General features: G+C 41.6%; 1 protein-coding gene across 2 annotated transcripts in view; it reads left to right on the top strand.

Moving 5' to 3' along the window:
- The first annotated feature begins 16,606 nt into the window (after window positions 1-16,606).
- Window positions 16,607-22,508, top strand: part of LOC147894087 (Met-10+ like family protein / kelch repeat-containing protein) — a 101,865-nt gene continuing 95,963 nt past the window's right edge. Inside the window, exons 1-4 of one of the 2 annotated variants that reach the window (XM_087384987.1) lie at window positions 16,607-17,232; window positions 17,311-17,501; window positions 17,592-18,157; window positions 18,785-19,168. In XM_087384987.1, the coding sequence (XP_087241113.1) occupies window positions 16,653-17,232; window positions 17,311-17,501; window positions 17,592-18,157; window positions 18,785-19,168 (1,721 nt within the window). In that variant the 5' untranslated portion in view covers window positions 16,607-16,652. The remainder of the gene's footprint in view (window positions 17,233-17,310; window positions 17,502-17,591; window positions 18,158-18,784; window positions 19,169-22,508) is intronic. The other variant, XM_087384988.1, reaches the window with a different exon arrangement.

A 22,508-nucleotide genomic window follows, 5' to 3' on the forward strand; every position in this document is an offset into this window, starting at 1 on the left:
AATTGGGATTGAGCTCGAGGGGGATTGTTGAGATATCGAGCTCCACTCGCAATATGCCAGGGTGACCGTTGTGTATTTACGTCACCGACTTGTTAGCTAGAGATGCAGTTGGTACACTACCCACGAATAATAGCTGGATGACAGCTATCCTTATCTACTCTAGTTTGTGGCTTAGTTAGTAAGCCACCTTAGTTAGTTGAGTTTGGTTTGAGACCCACATATAGGGTTCTTCTATTTTCTTTGTACCAGAGTTCTTTTGGCTTTCACAACTAAGAAGAGGAAAACTGTTTTCAGCCTCCACCTTTGTGTGTATTCCCCCATTGTGCTTGTGAGAAAGCCTCAAGTGAGACTCCTTCCCTCTCTCCCACTATCTTCACATTTAGTTGGTTTTTTCCCACTTGGAACTCCCTTTATATTTATGTGATTGGTGTCCATGTTGATGGTGTGTTTTCTTCATAAACATCTTTGTTCCTGTAGCGTGTTCTTTTTCCTATTTTTTGATCCTTGAAAAGTATCCAGACAATAGGCCTTTTCTTTGTGTTACTATATCCCATGAATAATCCATCTGCTCCATTTACTATTCCATCCAATATATCTAAGTTACCTAAGCAAATTTCGACGATCATTCCCTCTTTTAGGCATATTTGGCAATGAAGCCCTGCTGTGCATTTTGCATCACTTGGTATCTTTATTAATTTGATGCATGTGTCATGTTTTATGTCTGTTGCATTTAGCAAATAAGGTTTTCCTTTGAGGTTGTCAAAAATCTCAACGTTGTGTTTTATTTAATACATTTGTATAGAATAAGTGTGGAGTGTGTTGTTTCCTTTTCGGTTGCCGATGGTATTGGTTGTTTATAGTTGTAATATCATCTAGTGATTACTTGCCTACTCGTATTTTGTTTAGTATTTCAATGTATTGTTTGTTTTGTTGCCTCATTGGCTGGTTGAGCTCATAGTATTTGATGTGCTCCCTCCAAATGGTATTTGCTAGTGTCAGCTCCCCTACCTTTTTTGAGAATATCCAATTGTCTTTTGTTGGGCTTGCCTAGCAAAGATCCCCAAAAAAAATGAGTCCACGCCTCTAAATGGCTCTGAATGGTTGTGTTTGATTTCACGCATGCACATGTCTCTTGCTATGAATGTGTTTTGGCCAACCAATGAAATCTCATCAATGACTAGTAGTTCTAATTCTACATATAGCGTTGCCAGTACTTGCAGTTTTTTCAGAGATAAGCCTGACACCTATGTACTTTGTTATAGTAACGGCATATGAAGTGCAGAGTGTATTGTTAGGCCTCTAATGTTGTATGCCACCTTGCTTGTGTATGCTAGTAGTAGGGCCCTTGGTTTGTCTATGTTGTTTTTTTGCTTGTGTGTGTAGTGTCGAAGTAGCATTTGCACTAGGAGATGTAGTACACACATTTTTCCCATTCTTGCATTCCCTGAAAGAAACAGTTTGATTTGTTATTTTGGTTTGGTTCTCTTTATTAGGGCAATGTCATCGATAAGCAGACGTTGCTAGCAGTTTAGTTTTTGAAATAGCTCTTGGTACTCAGCGTTTTCCATTATATCATACATTTTGCACATTGTTGCACTAGTTGTTTTCTTCTTTAGTGGTATATTCATGTCCAGTGCCAAATTGTATTGTTGCGGTGTTTGTTGTTGTGGTGTTGAGGATGACGATGTATTGATTGAATGCTTTCTTTCAATTTTTCATTTAGTGGTAGTATGTTTTGATTAAAGCTTTTTTTATTGTTTTCGATTGTCGTCTTGTTCATCATGTAGAAATCATGCCAGTTACTGCCTGATTTGTCTACTTCGTGCTCTTTATTTGTGAATGGCAAGTATAGTAAACAAAGTCCTCAGTAGTGATTCTAAGGGTCCTTCTTATGGTTGTAGTTGTTAAAACGGATTATCCTTGGTTTCCTTTTCTTGGTTATTTTATGTGCAGCTATTTTGTAGTTACTACAGAAATCTGCTAAGCAGATCTCGATCATGGCACATAGCCTATTCTTGTACTTTGTGTTAATGTCATCGCAAAACACTCCAATGTCATCTGGGTTCATTTTCCCTAGCTAATTCTGTCGTTTCAGTAATAGAGTGCATTCATCTATTTCACTTGTACTGATGTACATAAACTCCCTGCTGCTACTTATAAGTGGAAGGGAAAGTGCAATGTAAATTGCTTGTTGAGCACTAATGTGTTATGCATTAAGTATTGCATTTCCCATCCTCCGTACTCTTTCATTTGTAGGAGCTCTCATCTCGATGCACTGTGTTAAGGCATCGTTAACTGCAATAGCTGTTGTTTTGTCTACCTTTGCCATGTATGATGTACAATAAGCTGTAGCTCCAGGTGGGTTCAGTATGAATTGTACGTTGGTATTTGCATGCCATGTAGTACTGATAACTTTGGATTGAAGTTGTTTGTGTATATGTCTTTGGGGTGACGGTGTAAGTATATTGTTGGTTGCATAGTCTTATATCGCAATGCGCATATGTACTCACTTTCAGTGAGCCCAAATTCTTGCAAAAAGTTTAGATTCAATGTATTAGGTTCTTGTAAAGCCTTTGCTATTTTTTTTAAGTTGGTCGTATGTTATATATCATTATTATCATTTGTGAGTGGCATTAAGATATTGGTTTCCCTCATTGGTGGTTTAGGGAAGCCAAAAAGACATAGTTTATTTCTCCTCAAACAGCCCCTCCTATGCTTGTGTGTTTGGATTTCTTTTTCAAGAGTAATGTGATGTCTATTGTTACATACGAATCTATGAACTTCAGTATTTCTTTTGTTGTGGAATTAAGCAAAGACGGTGTACCCTTTATCCATGATCATGTTGGGCTTCCTCTATTTTGAAACTTTGTTATGAAGAAGTAGTCTGTCACTTCTCCAACAATCATTGTCATCGTTTTGAAGGAGTTTTTTTAGTGATTCAAGTTGGTGGATATAGTAACGTGTTGTGGTTACGAGGTCAGAGCGTATTAATTCTCACAACTATGCCAGGCTTTCTAGAGTTTGCATTGTTGATTTTGGGTTGCATACATTTTTAAGGCATTGAATCAATGGATCCCATAGCCTTTCTGTTGCTGCTGATAGTGTGATGGAGAACGCCGGTGCACCCAACTGACGTTCATTTGCAAAGACGTATTTCTTTAACTTATTTTTGTAGTCCATCGATGTTTGCAAAGCAAACAAAGTCTCTATACCCAATGTTCGACTGTAACATTCTCTCAATGTTTGTGTCAGTGATCACAAATTTAACACATAGACTTCTCCCTTTTAGTTTTCCTTTACGCATTCTGACCCATGTGGAGGACTTGTCATTATTTTCATTGCTTTAAAGAATAAGTTCTCGATTGACAGTGTAAATCTCCGATCTAAACTTTTTAATTCTCACTGTGCAATGCTCTGATATGATGTCATAGTTGGAATTTTGTATTTTCTAGGTTGTTCATAAAACAAATTAGGAAAGCCAAGCTCCTCATAGTATTTGTCTTTAAAGAAGCCTAGTGGGCAGAAACCCTCTGAAGGTGCAATATTGATGACTTTGTCTTCGAAGTCAATTACTTGGCTCATGTAAATTCCATGCACCAAAGTGTTTGTCTCTATGTCAACATTATTTTCCTCTAGGACATCACTGTTGTTCTTGCATTAATTATTTTGCATCTCAATGGTGTGGTATAACTAGTTTGAGTTTAACTTTACGTTGTTTTTCTCATACAATGGTGTTGGTAATGGCTCAGTATGCATTGTTAAGGACAGGCGTACGAGTCCACATAGGTAATTGTGATTGTACTCTAACTTGCACTTTAAGGAAACCATGACTTGCTGAATCATCAATAAAACATGGTAGCACTATTTGTGCCCTATCTACATTTGCAAATACATTTACAATGCTACCTCGCATTCCATACTACCCCTCATATGATAACTCTTGTATTTGAGAGAATGGTATCCTGATTGATATAAGGTGAGCTTCAATGTTTTTTAATAATAATACATAATGTGTTTGCATGGACATGGTCATGCTCGTACTATTAAATGTGGGAACTTGTCTTTTAATTTGTTTGGAACAAAAGCTACACAAACAGTGACTGCTATTTTTTTCTCCTCCATACGAGGTGATTTGATGCAACCATAGGAATTCCTTTTCATTGGTTGTCAGTATTGTTAGTTTTCTTTTTAGAGTAAGTGTTTTACAACAGACACATTTATATTGGGGGCTATCTGTAACTTTAATTTTGTAGTTCATTTGCAGAGTGTCTTGCCTCAGTTTCTTTGTATTTTCTCTTCCTATTATGAGCGATTGCTCGCTTTGTGCTTGGTTTTAAGCTACCGCTACACTGTGCTTTATCCTTTTGGTTGGCTTGTGCTTCAAGTTTGCATTGTTCACATACGAAGTTGTGATAGTACCTTTGAGTCTATAGACTTTGTTCATTACTCATGCAACTGTATGGTTGGGTGCTTTAAACATTGATAAGAACTTGATGGCTATGTCCCTTGCTGAATTTTGCACAAAACTATACACCAGTTGCTTTAGTTCTTGTTCATCCTCGGTTATCCATAGGACATACTTACTCTTCTTGTTTTTTGTAAAGACAAGATAGATGATGTAGGATGGATGTACTTGAGCTGGGTTGTAGATCACGAAGAAGTCTACTAAATAGGAACCATGGAGACTTTTCCAATGTCGTTGATGTTGCAATTGATATGCATAACATGTCAAGCAATTCTTCGTACCTGTTGTTTGGAACAAATTATCAAATGCAATTTATGATGTCTGTGTTAAGTTCAATACCGTCATTAAATCCTTTAGTTTTATTGAGATCCAATTCATGCAGCCGCTTCGCAAAATGTATGCTCATAGCGAGCATGATTTTATGCTTGCAAGTTGAATATTTATGAAAGCAACATACGAGAGACTTGATGAAAGTGAAGGAACTTGCCGAGGAAATTCTTTCAAAAAGCAAAGTTAAGATACACAAATCTTCTTTATTGCAATATCAAGGCAAGGGCAAGTACATCAAAAGCTTTGCGCAGGGTAAGACAATCCAAAATGAGGGCATGGATGCCCCTCTCCCAAAGTCAAAACAAACAAATTGAAACTACAAAGTTATTTTCAATACTATCACTCATCATCAAAGGTTATGATGTGACTAGAACTATTTATGGTAAAGTAGCTGGTGGGTTTAAGCTCTAGGAGCATTGAACGAACACGTATGATGTTGTCGTCATAGAGTGCTATGAATGGAACTTCTAGACATAACACATGATCAACATGTGAGCCTCTGATTTGTACTATAATATCCAAGCCATCCTCCATAAGAATTCTACCCTTCAAAGATGTTGTGCATACAACTGCATGTGGCAAATCACATGTGAAGCAGAAGGGCCTAACTAGATCTCTGTTAACGTGATTTCCAGAGCACACAAAGCAAATGCAATCTACCAATTGACCATTTAAAGCAATGAAATATAGAATACCATGCACGTGCCAAGAAAGGAATATGGATTAAGGTGTGAAGCTAAAGAATAGAATGGCATTCACAAAAACAAACCAAGCATTACTCTTCGACCATATCCTAGTCCAGAGGCTTGATTGATGAAGACTTGATGTAGTTCTTTTCTTTGATTGCCTTCAGGAACATCTCCCAAGATTGTGAAGTCAAAGACACACTGTGAATCACAAGCACGCACAACAATACAAAGTAACTATAGATGCACTTGATAGACAAGCAAAATAGCGGGCGCGTCTATAAGCGTTGTTTGAATAGAGAAATTACAGGCACGTTTAATAGCGTGTCTAACACCTCATCTATTTGCATGTGTATTAACACATCTATTTGCACGTCTACACTAAGAAAATATGGGCCCGTCTAACATTGCGTTTATCAACGTGTCTATTTGTGCGTGTATTAGTACGTCTATTGTTTACACTGAGAATTAGACGCGTATTTAAATGCAAAACATTGAATACAAAAAGTGAGATTTTGATGTACATCATTGCTTTCCAAACATTACCTATGATTACCAAAGCACATAATTTTAATAAAAACATCAATGCTTTTTTGCAAGACCACGTATACAAGAATTAAGTGAGGTGAGAAGAATGAGACAATATGTAAAATAGTTTTGCCAATATCAATGATGGACTACAGTTCAATCTCATCCTCAATGAGATCAACCCTTGCCAAACTATCTACTTCAAAATCCAAACAAGTGTTTAGATCTGCAAATACATTCAACCCACTACTACTTGTGCTACTCATGTGCTCATCGAAATCAGCATCACCAATGGTAGTCTCGTCCTCATGGGTAATGGCCTCAATATCTGTATCTCCTATCTCATGATCATTCTCCTCTCTCGTATCATGATCATCATCATGTCCATGGCCATGATCATCCTCCATACGCTCCATATTAGTAAATGTACTATACATCACTTTGGAACATGGCATAATAGGTATGGCATGCCACCATTTATTATTATCTACCATTGGTTGATAGACAACCTAATTCAAACACAAATACAATCATGTTATTTTCCTTGCATCAAATATTTAAAAGCGAGTATTTTTATATGTGTGCACAGTACTTGTTCACATTGTTGCGGTAGTACTAGTGTGTCCTTCCTACTTTGCCAAAACTTTGTGGAGTCAATAGTTACAAAGCCACTTGCATGGCATTTGATTATTGCATTAGGACCTCTTTCCACCACGTCCTTAAACCACTTTACATCCAAAACATACACAAAGAAGCGTCGAAAGTCAAGCTTAATAATATCTTGGATTATGCCATAATAATCATCCATGGCTCCATTGACTCCCTCAAAGCTAGTAATGACGCCGCAATCTTGTGTGTTTCTCTTATCATCAATCTATTGTGTTCGAAAATGCTTGCCCTCACACCATATAGCATTGAACATAGTCTACTACACTAAGAAAAAATCAATTAAATAAGCAATCTAAATTTTTGAAAGCTCCTAACTTATGCATAATATTCTATATACCGACCTTGCTCATGCATCCCCTAGCATACTCCCATTCTTCTATGGTGATATGCATCTCCTCATCTTTCTCTACTTTCTCCATTTCATCAAGTAGCCAATCCACATGAATATCCTTTGGAAGTGCTCTTAGATACTAAGGGTATGGCACACGAGATCTGTGGCGTGTACGAAAGAGAGCCCTTTCTTCTTGTCTTCTTGCCTTTGCATCCTCGTATCTTGTCACCCATCTTTTCATCAGATCACTATTAAGCACGCATGAACTAAACCCACGAGGAGGTGGTTAATTAGTTGCTTATAATTATTCACTCACAAATTTGAAAGAAAAAAGATATTATGCACATAAAATACTTACTTGGAGCATCTTGTGCCAATCATGAGATTTCAAGCCATATAATTGCTCTATACCTCTTTTCTTGCTCTTTGTAAAGGCTCCCTTCAAACACCTCATGCATCCAGTGGGAGTACGAATTGTAGTAATAGCGCACTTCACTGCCGCCATCTCTAGCTTTGATAACCTTCATGGTGTATGAGGTAAAAAAACACGCCCATTTGGTCTCTCTTGTGGCCAAGCTTCATGCATCCTCCCTGTGGTACGTAGATCCTCCCTTATGCCTACGGAATCTCGTGTCCCATTCAAATGCTCTCAAATGGTAGATGTTACATTCTTGAAGATATGCATGGGATCAAGTAAGTGATTGATCTTGAGGTGGGACCAATATGGTAAATGATAAAAGATGAAGTATCTAAACAAAATAAAGTGTTAGCGGGCAATCTTTATTTCCAGCCAATATAGCACACAATAGTTACAAACCCTTACCTGCTCATGCCAAGTAGTAGAGGAGTCATGGAACCGTTCTAAATTCTTATCCAATCTCCCACGGTGAGTGATTGTGGGAGGACTTCATTCCAAGGGGCAACATATCTAGGATGATCAGGTGGGAGAAATCGATGGTGATTCTCATAGATAACCTTATTCAATGCGTCTGCCCATGAGACAACTAGCAAAGGACCACAAACAGGACATGCATGGTAACCTGATGTAGTGAGACCTGAACAATAGACGCAATTAAGAGTTGAAGGTGGGTTTAGGGTGCCACATCCTTTGCCTATTCATAATTAGAAGTGCAATGCTTACCTAAACACTCACCATAGCCTAGGAAGTCATGCATCGTCCACATCAAGACTACTTTGCAGCTGAAGTCTCGTGACGAGGGAGGCCTGCTCACATCATGCACCTCGATACCTCTCCAAAGTATCTCTAGCTTGTCAATCAAAGGCTCCAAATAAACATCAAGATTTTTGACTTTATGTTTCCCTGGAATTAGAAAGGACAACATAACATGTCCTTTCTTAATAGCCATAGAGGGTGGAAGATTATAGTTCACCAATATCACTAGCCATACACTGTAAGAGGTGCTTTTGAGACCAAATGGGTTCACACCGTCCATAGTGAATCCAAGTCTCAAGCTCCTAGGTTCTTTCTTGAAGCTTGGCCATGTGTCTTTAATATGCTTCCACGTAGGAGAGTCTGCGAGAGTTCTCTACTTGCCATCGGTTGATCGATGGGAGGAATGCCATGACATGAGCTCTGTAATGGATTTGCACTTGAACATATGTTGGATGCGAGGGGTTATGGGAAAATGTCGCAGAACCTTATGAGGCACGTCCAAAGTTTTGAGATCTGCTCTATATCTTGCCTCTCCACAAGTAGGGCACTCTCTTGCATTCTTATGTAGTCCACGAAACAAAACGCAATCGTTGACATATGCATGGATACGCTTGTAATCTAATCCTCCAAGAGAGGTCACATGTTGCCTTGACATATCTCTTGAGGTCGGTAATTTATTCTCCCTTGGAAGCATTTTACACAATAGCCTGCACATGAAGACCATAAATGAGGAAAAGCATTCGAGTAATTGACCCACTAGCATAATTCACCATGTTTGCAAAATAGACTTTAAATCTTACTTGAGTAATGCATTCAAACTTGCATTGCTCCATCCATAGAAGGTTTGCAAGTTTAGTAACTCAAGGGAGGCACCTAGAACAGAGAATGTGCACCCCTCAAACAGTGGAGTTGATGCTGCAGTAAAAAGATCATCTTGCTCTATGCTATCATCTCTTCCTTGATGGATATATAAATCCTGCACCATATCATCAAGCACCTCCTCCTCCACGACTTCATGAGGTAATGGCGGAGGGCTACTATCACCATCACTCTATGTATCCGTAACGGTCCCTCCCGAAGATCCCACCTCATATCGTCGATGCTTCACCTCCTCATAGCAAGCATAGGGCAACATATGCGGGTGTGGCACTGTATCATGTATTAAATCAAAATGGGATCATAACTCAAACATATGAACACCCATAGGTATCTCAATCAACCTTAACTCTTTAACACTTACCATGTTTACGGTCGCATCCCATTCTCCATACTTTGAGATGTGATTGAGTGTAATCCTGCGTGCATGATACATGTTTTCTCGACATCGATCACACATACATTTGATTTTTTGCTCCAATCACATTTTGCGATGTGGATACATAGGGATTTATCCTCACTGGAGCTACTTATTGAAGATGAAGACATCCTACAAACAAACAACCCAAAAAAATTTACTTTTCTTCAAATATTTAATTTTAAACTTTGTGGCATGTCTAAAGGTGCATCTGTCTGTTCTGTGGTACGCATCTACAAACGTGTCTAAAGCCACGTCTGTCTGTTTTATGGTGCGCGTCTACAAGCACGTCTAAAACCGCATTTGCTCTGTGTATTTAGACGCATGTATAGATGCGCTATTAGACACGCCTATAGACGCGGTTTTTAAATCTGCTTTAAGCGTGCTCGCTTTGCTTTTCTTCACATTACTTATACTTCATGCGGCTTGCTTGCTTTGCTATTAGCAGATCCATAGTTTCAACGCTTAAGAGGAAGGCACCCACACTTACTTCCAAGCTTACACTTAAGAAGAAGGCACCCACACTTACTTCTAAGCTTAAAGGAGAAGAGGGTGAACGAGGAAGAGAAGCAACTTTGAAAAAGGAGAAGAAGCTTCCATACTTCTATCCAAGGTAAGTCTTTTTACAATTGATCTTTTTTGGAAGTTTGCTCTCTTTGGATTTGTACTTTCTCGTATCCAAGAAATGCATGATTTTAGTATCAGTGTTATGTTTTTGTGTCGGGCGCATGTCCTTTTCTACTTTTTAGAAAAGTCTGTCTGTCGAAGCGCGTCTAAAACCGCGTCTACAAGCTGTTTGCAGAGACAAACAGTCGCGTCTATAAATGCGCTGTTATACGCGAAAATAGACGCGCTTCTCAGACACGTCTATAGATGCGCTCCGATAGTAATCTTTTCTTCCTTTCCTCTTTCTTCTTAGCTCATCAGTAATCGTCTTTTTTTCTTTTTTCCAGTTCATCATGTGGCCAGGAAGCTCTTCGGGCTCACCTGATCTCCGGGAGTCTATTTTTAGAGACTTATATAACCTTTTAGGGCACCCTCCTAGTCGTGCGGAGTTATACAGGTATATGACGGGTACTCTAAACACCCCCCAGGAGTCGGTAATCCAGACTCCAAACCACCCCACACTAGCTGAGATTACCCCAGCGGAGTCAGCACAGCCCAGCCGGCTACACAACCGAGGCCCTTCTCCCATGCCATCTTATGCCCCTTCCCCCATGCCGTCTTATGCCCCTTTCGCCATGCCGTCTTATGCCCCTTCCCCCATGCCATCAGGAGGTCCTTCTGTCTTGCAGAGCCGTCAGCATACTCCTGTGCAGTCGAGACGGTTCTTCAGCTACGAGTGGTCCATGTAGTCCCGTGCAGTCTCTAGCTACGAGTGGCCAGCGTACTAGCTCAACACGACATGGTAGCAGGTGTAGTAGCAGAGAGAGCGATGGGAGATGCATGGCATAGTGCTTTGGGAGGGGTGGTGGCAGGGACGATGATGATTCAGATGATTCAGACGTGCCTCCGGGTGATGGTACGATATTCTATCACATCACTCAGACAGGAGGCATCTTGATGACGGGGGAAGGACATTATGGCCTTCATGCGCTCTGTAATTGCTAACAATTACAGAGATTTCTTTATCCACTACAAAGACTAGCCAAAGAGGTTGGCTGATGAGACCCTCGTTGTTGTTCGCTCTAGGTATCCTAATTCCCCCCAATCATCAGTTCACAGATAAATGGGCCAAGTCAAAGATTGTTACGATACTTGGCAATAAAAGATCTTCGCTTAAGAGGTAGGCATTAGCGGAGCTTGCCAGACTTGAGGGAGATCAACCACCAAGGGGCTCGCCCCACACCGCTCACAAGCATGAGTGGAAGAAAGCAATGAAGTCAGCAAGGGAGGACCCCAGTCTGCAGCACGTGGAGGCACGAAGGATCCAGATGGAGCAATATGAAAGCATGCATTTTGGAGCAGGGGGTGTTGAATCATGGGAGGCCCAATTTATAAGTATCGATCTTAAATTATATTACTTCTGTAGTTTATTAGGAGGTTGTTTCTTTGTACTAATCCCTCCGTAAATTGTGTCATCTTGTAGCTTGATATTGTGGGCAGATACCCTACTTCTGTTGAGACAGCCTACCACCGCCACCATCGTAGAGCAGATACATGGAAGCACTTCTATCATGATAGGTTAATTGCTGAGGAGCAGTATATCCAGGCTACTGGAGCGGCCCCCGAGGTATTTGAAAGTAATTAAATAATGTCAATATTATAAGTAAAGATTTGATTTTTCATACATTGATATATGTTGTCCCTTGTTTACAGGTCCCTGCACAAGAAGACGAGGAAGAAGACGAGGAAGGAGGCAGAGAAGGGAGCGTAGAAGAGAGCGCAGAAGGGAGCGTGGAAGGGAGCAAGGATTAGTCATAGAAGTAATGCTAGCTACTCTTTTTTGTACTTAAAGCCACTGGCTTGGCTTCGTGTCTCTTGTATATACACTCCTCTTATTTTTTGTACTTGAAGCCATATGCCGTGGCTTAGCTTCGTGCTATATGTACATACAAGTACTTTTTGAGCTTTCAATTTATTGTGTTTTGGAATTGTAATGTTTTATTTAGAATTGTAATTAAAATGCGGTTGGCTGTAAGAATTGAATTACACAATGTGGAAATGGGATTCTTGTAACTATATAGCATACACAACATACACAGCATTTTGTAAATTTAAAAAAATATATTATGTAGCACGTCTATCAGTGCATCTATAAACGCGTCTGTCTGTTCGAGAAGCGTCTATTTGCGCGTCTATAAACGTGTCTATAAGACCATTTATAAACGCATCTATACACACGTTTAATGATGCGTCTGTCTGTTTTTAAAAATTTTTAGCAGAGCATCTATTTATGCGTCTAGATGTGCGTCTATACGCTCGTCTATCTACTATATAGACGCGCTATTAGATGCAGGTCTTTAGATGTGGAAATAGATGCACAAATAGACGCACCCGCAAGTTTTTTTTTTAGTTCAATAAATGCGTCTGTGGGTGCTTTGTCTTGTTGTGACGCATATAAGAGATGTTTCTGAGAGTGTGCATGGCCATTATCATGGAATTCTTGAATACGCTATGCTTGTACACTCCTACGCTTGTTTACAAATATCAACTACTTAAAGAAAATACATTAGTAAGGTAAAATGGCATTAATTTCTTTAGAAAGAACATAGCAAGAAAGAGCACACAAGTACCAATGAACAACTAGAAGTAGTTCAATGAACTGACGACTGCTCTATCTTCGTTGCGAGGTCCATCCGTAATAATAATTTGATCATTGGAGCCACCCTTTGAGTCAATGTCGATCACAACAAAGGCAATCGTCCTAGCAATACTAGAAATATTGCCTGAACTAGACTTTATAATCAATGAAGTCCAAGAGAAATATAATGCAATAGTGGTCTCTGGAAGAAATGCAATAGTATCCTCAAAAGGCTCCCCACGAATCACTATAGTAGTGGCATTGATATGTAGGGAGAAGCTTGCTATCCCACCTCCCCAATGGCCTTTGGAAGCATAGTTGCTCCCTCAATGCGATAGAAACAATCAAGCTCTAAGTACTCTCTATATTGCTCCACAAATGCATGAGGAACAACAAGAGTTATGGTATCACAGTTGCGATGATCAGTTAGATCGGCACGAATGCATATGGGGTAATTTGGGTTTCGTGCTCTAAATGTGCCATACTTAGCTAATAGCTTGCACTCAAAGGAAAAACGATGTCGTATGAACTCAGATAGTAGGTCTATAGACAGTGTGGGAAGTGAGATTCCTTCCGCAACAAAGTTTTCACCCAAAGGTACAATGGGACCAACACTATATTGGCTACTATGTAGAGGAGGTGTATTGGATGCCTTTTCTCTGATTGGTGGGCTTGAACTTACATAATTGTGTGAGTCTATTTTCATGCATGACCTTTTTTATGCTGGAAATGCGCAAAAAAAATTATAATAAGAAGTGGTTCTCAATCTGTATTATGAAGATAATTTTTCCCAAAGTATATGATCCAACAATTTAAAGTACTTGATTTATGTCTTAAGAGAAATAAGTACGCAACATAACCAGTATTCCGACTACAACTTAATATATCACCCATTACACAACTAAGCTTAAAGAAAGACATATCAAATGTCATACATGTTTGTGTTATTTCGTATTACTTGGAAGCGGCACTACATCATATGAAAATTCCAGAAAACTGTGACTACAGAAGCTTGTAACAAGCACACTATACTAAGGTTTGATAAATATCAAGCTCATCGGCAAGCGATTACAATATTGTCAATACATGACAACGACCATTGTACTTGGTACAGTAAGCAGATAAACGAGGATTCTTAAAGAAGTACCCAGCAATTGAAAGACCAAAAGTGACTAGCTATACAAAATTTGATGAAAGTAAACGACTGTTGACGAAATAAGCACGATAGATATTTTGGAATGTTGACGAAATAAGCACGATAAATATTTTGGAATGGGTCGAGCTAAAATAAAATGCAGAGGAGAGGCTATACCTTCTTCGTATGCAAACTTGACACTGCTCTGAAACGACCTCTTCAATGTTTTCTTCTCCTTCTTGCTGCCCACAACTTTGTGCTGGTCTCCTCTCACAGGTGTAGACGATCGAACTCCAGTTTGGCGGCCTCCAATCAGATTGGAAGAGTGCAGAGGACGGAAATACTGAGGGGAAGCTGTGGCAACCACCTAGATTCATAAAAATGTGCAACTAAAACACGAACGTCACGAACATTTACATGCAAAGCGGTTAGCAGAAATATAAACCTTCAATAGTGTGGTTGCCAGTGAAGGAAGGTCCTTCGTTCATCGGACGCTTTCCCAACCACACTTCCATACGCGTAGCCGTTGGAACAGGATCAGAGAGGGGTGCTGCATCAAATCGACTCGAATCATCAATCCACTTGAAAACAAAGAAATAAAAACAAAGCGAGAGGATCACGCAGACGAGATCAATTAAGATCGAAGAAATAAAAACAGAGCGAGAGGATCACGCAAATGAGATCAATTACCCACCACTCTCATGAATATCTTGCATCACGTCACTTAGGCTGTTTCTATTGGATTCGTCACAATCAGTGATCCCCAAGTGTGAACTGTCGAATTCCTCCTTCACTGCGACCGAACTTTCGTCAACTTCCTCCTTCACTGCGACCAAGCTTCCTTCGTCTGGCAAATCAGTCATACGAAAATTAGGATCATCTACTTCCTCCTTCACTTGAACCAGAGATTCTCCGACTGCAAATTCAAAAACGAGTTTGTCAACTAAGTGTCATGTAGAACATTTCGATATAATGTTACCCGCCTGCAATTAAACGACCATGGCGAATCCTACCATCGTATGTTCAACCTTTTCTTCAGCAAGTGGTATATTAGCACACTCCAAATACTTCTCAAATTCTACAAGCAAATAAATAGAAACTCCTATCAGACTTTGCACTGAAACATATATGTGAAGGAAGGAAGGAAGAAAGCAGAATCACAAAGTACCCTCTTCAAATCTCATACTGTCACTGTCCATGGATTCTGCAGGAATAACTGGGTCGAAAGCCATTGCTAGGATACTCAAGAGATTCGTGAAGATGAGAAGCGTATTTTCACTTAACGTAAGAAGTGCACAAGGAGCAGAGATTAACAATTGGTGAGGGAACAACTCCCTTTTATGTGTCTGGTGGTGGAGAGCATCACGAAATAGCACTTCCGAACTCCAACGCACAAAGTTAACAGCCATCCACCATCTGGAGTTCGAAGGGACACACACATACGTTGATGAATGCTGCCAATACACAGGAAAATACGTGCAACAATGCTGGGGCAAATCCAACCAACGATCGACTCCTCTCATCAGACAAGCAACGAACAACCAACACAATTGGTCTCCTCCCGCCCTCATCGCGTTCACGCCCTCTGAGCTGCATGAAGGGTGTCAAACCTTCCCGTTTCATTGGCTCCTTCGCGTCTGAGCTGCATCAACCCTTCTCGCCCGATTCGCTGCTTAACATCCTCTCTGGATCATCAGAAGACGTATAATGCGCCTTTGGACGTCTCCTTCTGTTTGCAGAAGCTGCATGCATGCAGCTTCTTTCGTGATTGGCGAAGAACTGTCGAGGGGCTGTACCCTGTGGACGCCAATGTGGTGCGAATTGGGCGGCAAAGTCCGCTGTTTGCATGTAAGACCAATCTCCCGTGTCCACGCGTCACGCAAGAAATTCCAGAACCCGTCCAATACTGCCATCTGGCGAGCCCAACAAAGAAAAATTATAATGTAAATTGGCAGGCCAAAAATAAAAGCAATGAAAAATTTTCCAAGGGAGGGTGCCTTTACTAAGGCCTTCCCTAGAGGCTCTTACCCTTGCATATAATTATCTAATTATGCTTGAATGTATAGGGCCAAAGTGGCATTGCCACCTTGTTTGTGCTAAAACTTTGGAGCCTTTTACTCAGTTCGTCAGCCTTGGACAACGATCACAAGGTGCGTACAGGGAGGGGCTTGGGCTGGGTTGTTTGCTTGGTGGTGTGAACTGAGCCTTAGGCTGGTTCAAACCACCTGGCGGCCATCCTGCAAAAGGTAGTGTGAAGGGCTGCCACCCTAGTTGGAACAATAGCATGGACATTGGTCCATGAAGGCCGCTCACTACATGGCCAATTCTTTCGACTGCTACATAATTGGCCCATTCCATCTCCTCCAACCACCACACCAATCACTCGTTGGCAACATAAATTAGCAGTTAGATGATTGTCGGGCAGTGTGAACCACTAGACTTGGCGGCCATCCTCCATTTCTATTTCCTCATGGGTGGGTGAACCCACCCATATTGATCTGTAGCAAAGAAAATTTCATGTCTACAAGGGAACGATGCATCTCCTATCTGTCCGTCTGTTCGATGCCTGTCACGCTGCAAAGTAGCGTGTTTAGCTCCCATCGATGCGCTGCCATTGGACCGAAACTTCCGCATCGGTGAGGTGATAAGGAGCTGTGAATTTTTTGGAGGGGGAGGATATTTTCATTGTGAGCTGCATGGGAATGCCCTCTTATTAGAAGTCCAAGTCTCCTCTTGTATAGCTCTGATAATAAAAAGGAAAAGTGGCAGTGGTTTGAACTTAGTTTTGTTGCAAACATGGATTTTGGAGCTCGGAAGGCTGCGTGCTTGCAGGCTATGGCTTCAGCTGCTCCGGACAAGTCTCGCAAGGGCAACATCGACGCCCCCATCGCCCCCCTCATCTCCCGCATCAACTCCCACCCCGCCTTCTTCACCACCAGCTCTTGCTCCGGTCGAATTTCCATCTCCCACGACCCCCAATTCATCGACATTTCTCCCACGGCCGATAGCAAACAGAACGGAGACGAGATTGCTCAGAAGACGAACGACCTCAACAGTACACGGGAAGATTGGAGCTTTGCTTCCCACGATCAGTCTTCTCCCGCCGCCCTTGAAGAGCCCTCCCTCAGCACCAAGGAGAAGAAGAGGAAGAAGGGGGGAGATTGGAGCTATGTCTCTCACGACGAGGCAGATGAACAGGAGGTTGTGCGCACTGTCTTGGAAAGCTGCGCCTGCTCGCTCCAGGATGACCAGCATGACAAGCTCGGTCTCACGGTCTTTCGGTTCGAGCCTTTCATACTCGCCGTCGAATGCCTTAACCTCCCGGCAGCTCAAGCTCTCGTGTCCTGTGCCATATCATCTGGATTTCGTGAATCTGGTACCGACACCTTATTTCTTATTTCTAATATCGCTGCTGTTTTCTTTCGTGTAAGCAATTCTTAGAAGGTTTCTGCAGGTGTGACGAGCATGAAAAAACGCATAATTGCTGCCGTACGTTGCTCGATTCGTATAGAAGCACCTATCGCAGAGAAAGGCCGCCTAATGGTCGATGAAGCGTACTTGAGCTTCCTTGTTCGAATCGCAAACGAGAAGATGGCAGCAAATCGCCAGAGAACGGATCGATTTTTGTCCGCATTCATCGGCCAGGTGATGCTGGTCCTCCATGATTTGATAATAGTTGGTTTCATGCCGGATGACTTGCTTCTTCATCAAAACTAATATTTTGCTCATTTGCAGATGGAGGGTCCTATAGCTTGTACCCACGACAGCATTAGTGAATCGACGGGCCAGGTTGTGAGGAGGCAATTGACTTCACTTTCCATCTGCGGAGAAGCAAACATTTGTTATTCAGGAAAGAAGAGCAATGCGAAGACATTTGAGATTCAGAGGAGGAAATTTGCTGAGCTTGAGAAGAGACAAATGTGCGTTCTGTCTCGAATCCACGAATTGGAGACAAAATTACAGGAAGTGATTCCAGACAATTCACACTCAATCGATGGTGCTCGTTTTGACACTGTAGAAGGCATGGAAAAAGAACCAGTCGTGGAGTCCCAAATACAGGGACTGGTGGAGACAAAATTACGAGAACTGCTTCCAGACACTTTGGGTTACGTGAATGGTGCAAGTCAGGATTTCCAGATAAAGGGATTCGATGCTAACTCTTCTCAAGGCAGCGTAAGGAAACATGAAGATGATGTTGACCTTGAGAAGTCAGATGTACAACAAGAGGCGGTATGCACTGGGCTTCAGATGTGCAGCCAAAGGACAGAGCAGGATCTTTGTGATTTGGAGGGAAAAGGTAGGTAGGTCCATCCTATCATTGACCCTGCCGCAGGTTAAATTTTGGAGGGAAAAGGGCCATGCAGGATCCTAAACGTGGCAACATTGCAAGGAGTTTATGCTCCCATAACTTCACCATCTGAGCAGAATGGATTATTGGCAGCATCTGTCTCTAGTGCGCTCAAACATTGATGAGGGTTCATGGTCAGGGGAGGGAGGACCATGTTATTTCTAGTCTTTTGTTGTGGATGTCTATCAGTATGGCCTGCCAGATCTGTTAACCATATCGGAAACCCTTCTGTGTGTAATTTGTTTTGAGCCCAGATTATGTGGAAAGTGTACATAGAGCATAGCAAGCCATACCATGAAAACTTTAATTTGAAGGGTCTATCTTTATAGTACGCTGATGTCTCCTATGAAATGGATTAAAAGGAGATTTGAATTGCAATGATTTGGAAGTTTAGGTTAATTTGTGCCCAGGTTCTCCTAACGGTTTGCATGGAATACATGTGACGTTTTAATGAAATACGGCCCAGGACTAGGTGTGATATATTTGCACTTATAGCTAACTTGTAAATTCGACCTGCTGCTGATTTGGTGGCTCATATATTATATTTGTTCTTGACGCTTAGGCTCTTGCATTGGCCCAGGTTCACAGGGGAGATGTTCAAAAAATTAAGTGATTCCACCAAAAAACTATCTCGATGGGGCCATTCCACGTGTCTTCTACCAGAGGCCTATGGCATTTCTTCAGCCTCATTGCTGATATTTGGAGGCTATGGAGGTACCTCCAGGCAAGGTAGACAAAATGACTTACTGATATTGGATTGTAATGATGGAAAACTCCAGTCAATTTGTACCAAAAGCCCACCTACTCCAAGGATGGGGCACACAGCTTCCATAGTTGGGCAAAAGATGGTTGTCATAGGTGGCCGGGAGGATCCAAGCAAGCCATTGGGGGATGTTTGTGTGCTTGATTTGGATACTATGCAGTGGATGTATCCCACTGTGAGGGGCACATTGTTTCCACCAAGGTATTGTTTCTCTCTGTGCAGATTGTAATGAGGGACTTCATTGTGTCAATTTATTAGTATCTCTCGAAGGAGGGTTTATTTGTTTTGCTGTTCTTGTCTTTTACTTGCTTTTTACTTGCTCTTTACTTGCTTTATGTCCTGTCACGGCTATAAAATCTACCCAACTATTATCATGTAGAGATGAATTTTCACCTGATTGGAAGAGATTTTGTCAAGCTTTTGATAGTGGTTTCTCCAGTCTAGCTGATCATGTGAGATTGATTGGTGATGTTTTAGGTATTCTTGATGTCGAGCTCTCAGATACACCAAGGTCAAGCCTAGGTGGCAGTTGTAGGATCGCTTGAGAGAGAGAGAGAGTACAGATAGCAAAACGTAGCACAAGCCTTAGCCGTCACGTTAAACTTGGATTAGATAATCAAAAACAAAGGAGTACAAGGTACAAGTACTTAGACCTAGGACTAAGTGTCCTAGGTGTCACATAGGACTAAGTGTCCTATGTGGCCTAAAAGACACTAACACTATAAGTGTCTTTATTTATGCCTACAAGGCACATACCATGGCCTATAGGGCATCACTAGAACCACCAGAGGGTGGCCTACAAACCTCCCTCCATGGGATGGGCTGAAGTACTTTGGAAACGTCTCAGAAAACCTAGTATTTTCTGGTCAAAGTGGCACATGTTCAGCCAAAAGGATATAGCCACCTATGAATGTACAAGGGATGTCAGATCATGTAACAAAGGGAACCAAGTGTAAAGCCTGGCGAAAGACTTCGAACTTGGGACGAGGAAGTGCCTTTGTAAACATATCTGCTATGTTGTCCTCTGTGGGAAGATAGGACAACTCTATGTCTCCTGCTGACAACTGCTCCCGAACATAATGATAATGAACTTCAATATGCTTGGTACGCACATGAAACACTAGGTTACGCGCAATGGCCAAAGCACTATGGCTGTCAGTGTAGATAATAGTGGAGGATGTCTGGCGAATACCAAGATCTGTAAGTTACTGTCGAAGCCAAACACACTCTACTGTAGCGGTGAAAGCTGCCCTGTACTCAGCCTCATAGCTAGACGTGGCAACTGTTGGTTGCTTCTTGTTGAGCCAAGAGATACATGAATTGCCAAGCAAAAAACAATTGCCAGTATGTGACACTCTGGTGTCGGAACATCCTGCCTAGTCACTATCTGTGTAAGCATGCATGGTAAGTGAACCCTGATCACCATAGAAGAGGGCTAAATCATGAGTGCCTCTGAGATATCTGAAGACTCTCTTCACTGCCTGCCAATGCTGTGAACTGGGCATGTGCATGAATCTGCTGAGCTGAGATACTGCATACTGCAAGTCAGGTCTGGTGTGACATAAATAAATAAGGCATCCAACAGCCTGCTGATAAAGAGTGATATCGCATGGTGGGCTCCCATCATGAGCTGAGAATTTGAAGCCAGGGTCCATTGGAGTAGAGATTGGCTTGCAGTCCTCAAACTGAAAATGATCAAGGAGCTGTCCAATATACTTGGACTGAGACATCATGATACCCCCCTCAACATGAGCAAACTGAATGCCCAAATAATAATGGAGCCGTCCCATGTCTGACATGTCAAAAATCTGCTGCAAATCAGCCTTGAAAGCTGCAATTTGCTGAGTATGGCCCGTGATGAGCATATCATCCACATATAAAATCAGCACTAAAAAATTAGATCCACTCCCATGGACATAAAGAGTGGGTTCTGTGGGACTATTCTGAAAACCAAGGGATAGTAAGTGTGCATGAATTTTGGCATACCATGCCCTGGGTGCGCTCTGGGTGCCTGCTTCAAATTATAAAGGGCTTTTCTAAGCCGGCATACCTTATTTTCAGAATGAACCACCTCAAAGCCAGGAGGTTGTGCTACATAGACTTCTCCCTGCAGATCCGCATGAAGAAAAGCAGTTTTGATGTCAAGCTGGTGCACTTGCTAATGATGATGGGCTGCAATGGCAATGACACATCTAATGGTAGCAATCCTGGATGTGGGAGCAAATGTCTCCTCAAAGTCAATGCCTTGTTGTTGGGCATACCCTTTTGCAACAAGACAGGCTTTGTATCGATCTATGCTACCATCAGATATTCTTTTTAATTTGTAGACCTACCGTGTTCCAATGGCATGCTTGCCGGGAGGGAGATCTACTAATTCCCATGTGTCATTTTTGGCAATAGATTGTAACTCAGCTCTTATTGCATCCATCCACTCTTTGCTGTCAAAAGCATCTTTATGGCACATAGGCTCTTCATTGCAAGCTGTAGCAAGGAGTGCAAACTCAAGAAAGTGACCATGCTGTCTATTCCCTGATCTTGTCCGGGCAACAAAAGGCTGATCTTGTTTGTTGTCTCTCAATGTATCAAGAAGCCATCTGGGAACTTGCCTTTACTGTCTATTGACAGCTCTTTCTTCAATGACTGCATCATGAATAGTGGGATCATTTTGTGCGGGAAGAGAAACCTGCAAATCAGCATGAGGTTGTGGCTGATTATTGCTTAGTGGAGAGCGTGCAGGAGGCTCATGTTGCTGGTCAAAAACTCTCTTCTGATGATGGCAGAGGTAACCAAGATTCAAAGGCATCAAACATGTCAACATCTGGCTTTGCTTTGCAGTCCACAAGAGGAGAAGCTGAATGTTCAGCAAAGATTACATCTCTACTGACAATAATCTTCCCAGTATTTGGTTGATATAACCGATACCCTCTGCTCTCCTGGCTGTAACCAATAAATATGCATCTGATTGCCTTGTCATCAAGCTTATGTCTCAGCTGAGATGGTACATGAACATATGCAAGAGACCCAAAAAAGTGAAAGTGAAGGCTTCCTGCCTTTCCATGCTTCATAAGGTGTAACAGTCTTCAATGCCCGTGTAGGTGATCTATTCAGCACATAGTTGGCACACATTACTGCATCAAGCCAAAATTTATTGGGCAAAGACTTGGCCTTAAGCATGCATCTGGCCATCTCCATTGTGGACCTTTTTTTCCTTTCAGAAACAGGATTCTGCTGAGGAGTGTAAGGAGTAGTGCATGAGTGAATAATGCCCCGTGAAGACAGAAATGCATCAAACTCCTTTGACATATACTCTCCCCCCCTATCTGTGTTGAGGGTGACAAGATTGCATCCTGATTCATTCTCAACCATATTCAGCCATCTCTGAAAGCATAAGAAAACTTTAGATTTGGCTTTTAAAGGATATACCCAGCAATATCTTGTGAAATCATCAATGAGAGTCATGAAATACTTGTACCCCCCAATGGCATTTGTCCTCATTGGGCCACAGACATCATTGTGTACTAGCTGCAATTTCCTTTGTGAG

Source organism: Dipteris shenzhenensis, chromosome 14 (genome assembly GCF_047967505.1).
Source record: "Dipteris shenzhenensis isolate YYH24624 ecotype China chromosome 14, Dip_SZ_1.0, whole genome shotgun sequence".
Classification (NCBI taxonomy): domain Eukaryota; kingdom Viridiplantae; phylum Streptophyta; class Polypodiopsida; order Gleicheniales; family Dipteridaceae; genus Dipteris; species Dipteris shenzhenensis.